Source organism: Manacus candei, unplaced genomic scaffold (genome assembly GCF_025592945.1).
Source record: "Manacus candei isolate 608988 ecotype Guabito, Panama unplaced genomic scaffold, ASM2559294v1 h1tg000096l, whole genome shotgun sequence".
Classification (NCBI taxonomy): Eukaryota; Metazoa; Chordata; class Aves; order Passeriformes; family Pipridae; genus Manacus; species Manacus candei.
The window spans coordinates 946,809-949,139 of record NW_026138144.1 but is presented as its reverse complement, the minus strand read 5'-3'; the positions used below and the strand labels follow the sequence as shown (position 1 = coordinate 949,139).

Below are 2,331 nucleotides of genomic sequence, written 5' to 3'. Positions count from 1 at the left end.
GTGGACCCAGCAGGAATATTGTTGGCGCAACAAAACACAAATTATTTCCATCTCACACCCACAGCCAGAGCGGTAATTCCATCACAGAACAAAGGTCAGGAGTCCTCCTCCTCTCACATAATTCAGTTTTGACAGCTCATCAGGATCAGAGGAGCTGGAGGTTTTAACTCAAAGGCTGAAATCTTGCTTCACAAGAGGCACTCGAAGCATCTTTATGAGTCTTTGCTTCAGCACTCTGCAGGTTTTTCATATGAGCCTGGAATATGTAGTTCCTGGTGAATTTATTTGCTGGTGATAACTGATACTTGCCTGGGAAAAATGATGGTGGTGGTTTCTGCTTTAAAGAAATACCTCTGATTACAGTTCACTTGGAAGGTGAGATGGTTATATCTGGAAGTAGGATTGAAATTCCTGAACTCCACACACATACAAAGAATAAAGACACCACAAAATTCTTTTGAAACAGGTTGGTTTTTTCCTGAATGTTCACCAAAAAAACTACAAAAACCTCAAGGACTGTAACAATATAGCACTTGGAAAAAAAGGCTGGTGTGTACAAAAACAAGCATGCTCTTGATTTGGGGGTGGAGTGGGGTTGGTGTTTAGCTGGGTCCTTTTCTTCCTTCAGCAGAATGTGAAAGAAGAAAGTACCAGTTTATTTAACAGGATAGCTCGGAAAAAAAAGGAAAAACATGCTTTCCCTGTTACAAAACTAGCAGAAGGTGCATGCTCAAGGTCCAGAACACTGACACATGGACTGACACATTTGGGAGCATGCAGACTTGGTTGTACGACCCCTTCCCCTGCCCCTGCCAAAGACAAAGTCTACACCCTGCATTTTGCTTTCCCTTTAGTTTGTTCTTTTGTTTTCTTTTTGCAACGAGTTATTTCCCTTTTTTTTTATTTTTTTTTTTTTTTAATTGAGCCCTCAAGCCCAGGTAGCAGTATCCAAGGAAACAGCAGGAAAGAGTCCAGATCTGCACATTATCACTGTTTCTGCAAGTTTCATGCAAAACTTGAGCCATTTGTGCATGCAACACGATGCTGGGCACTCGCTGTGCTTCACCCAGCTCCGGGGACATCTCCCCCTTCTCAGTGACAGTTTGTTGGCTGGGAAGCACAGACAAATTAAAAGACCCCTCCCTGCCTTCCCACTCCCCCCCAGCTGCCCCAAACACACGGAATGTGCATCTCAGCACCGGGTCCAGACAGTTCACTTGCCTCCAGGAGCCTCAGTAAAGCCCCATGATGGCAGCGCCCACGTCCTTGGAAGGTCTTCGGTCCTTCACCAGGAAGTTAATCATGCTCTCGGACTTGATGAGCAAGTTGCAGCCCAAAAAGAAGATGCCAAACATGACAGTCAAGGAGAGGACGCAGAGCACGGCGATCTGCACCACCCTGGTGATGAAGAGGCTCCTCTCGTCGGGGGCCAGCGCCGAGGAGCCGCCGTCGGTGGCCAGCACGGCGCTGGTCCCGTTGCAGCAGGCCATGAGCACCCCCAAGCCCTGGGTCCTGTTGGGCTCAGCTCCCTGCTCCAGGAGAGTCTGGTTGAAAAAGGATCCATTCATGGTCTGCCGAGCGATCCCAAAATCTTCGGGAAAGGCGGAAGGGAAGCCGGGCTGTCCCCCTGCCCACCCCTGGTGGGCTCCGGGGCACCTCCTGCCTTTCTTCTCTCAGCGCCTGGGATGGAGAGGGAAACTTCCCCGAGGCTGGGAGCAGGTGGGAAGCCAGGGATGCAGCCAAGGGATGGCTGGCTCCCAGATCCCTCCTGGCACGGCGTTGGCACGAGCTCCCAAACCAGCAAAAGGAGAGAGAGAGAGAAGAGGTGAAGGGGGCTCGGGGGAGAGGATGGAGCCAGAGATCACCCCATGCCCCCTGCCCCGGCCACTGCCCCGAGCTGCCCCCCTAAAGCAGTGCCACCCGCTGCCGGGGCTCCCCCGCGGGAGGGAGAGCTGGTGCCTGCCGGCTGGGAGCTCCACAAATGCAAGTTCCACGCTGAAGTCCTCACCGTGTTCGAGGCAAAAACAGCAACTCCACCCCCTTCCAGCCTGCCCCCAGGACCGCCTTCCTCCCCCTCCACGCTCACCCTGCTGCCCACCCCTTCCCCACGCCGGGCACCCCTTCTCTGCCCTGCCACGGGTGCCCACACCCAGCCCGGTGCCACCCCCGGCTGGGGGCTGACCCCTGAGGCAGCACCTAACTCATCCCTGCCTCCAGCCCCCCCCACCTGCTCCCAAAAGCATCCTGCACGGTCGCTGTTCCTCCCGGCCGGTCCCTGTCCCCTCCCCCGAAGGCTCCTGAGAGCCTCCGGCCAGCGCTGCCGCCGCTGAT

At 54.3% G+C, this 2,331-nt stretch overlaps 1 protein-coding gene across 2 annotated transcripts; it reads right to left on the bottom strand.

Moving 5' to 3' along the window:
- Positions 1-452: 452 nt before the first annotated feature.
- Positions 453-2,331, bottom strand: RPRML (reprimo like). Of its 2 annotated transcripts, none has more exons than XM_051768683.1 (2): positions 2,228-2,331; positions 453-1,789 (listed from the first exon to the last, which is right to left on the bottom strand). In XM_051768683.1, the coding sequence occupies exon 2, from the start codon at positions 1,566-1,568 to the stop codon at positions 1,233-1,235; it is 336 nt and encodes a 111-aa protein (XP_051624643.1). In that variant the 5' UTR covers positions 1,569-1,789; positions 2,228-2,331; the 3' UTR covers positions 453-1,232. The 2 variants fall into 2 exon arrangements, with proteins under 2 accessions (XP_051624643.1, XP_051624644.1); XM_051768684.1 differs by having other exon boundaries at positions 453-1,680.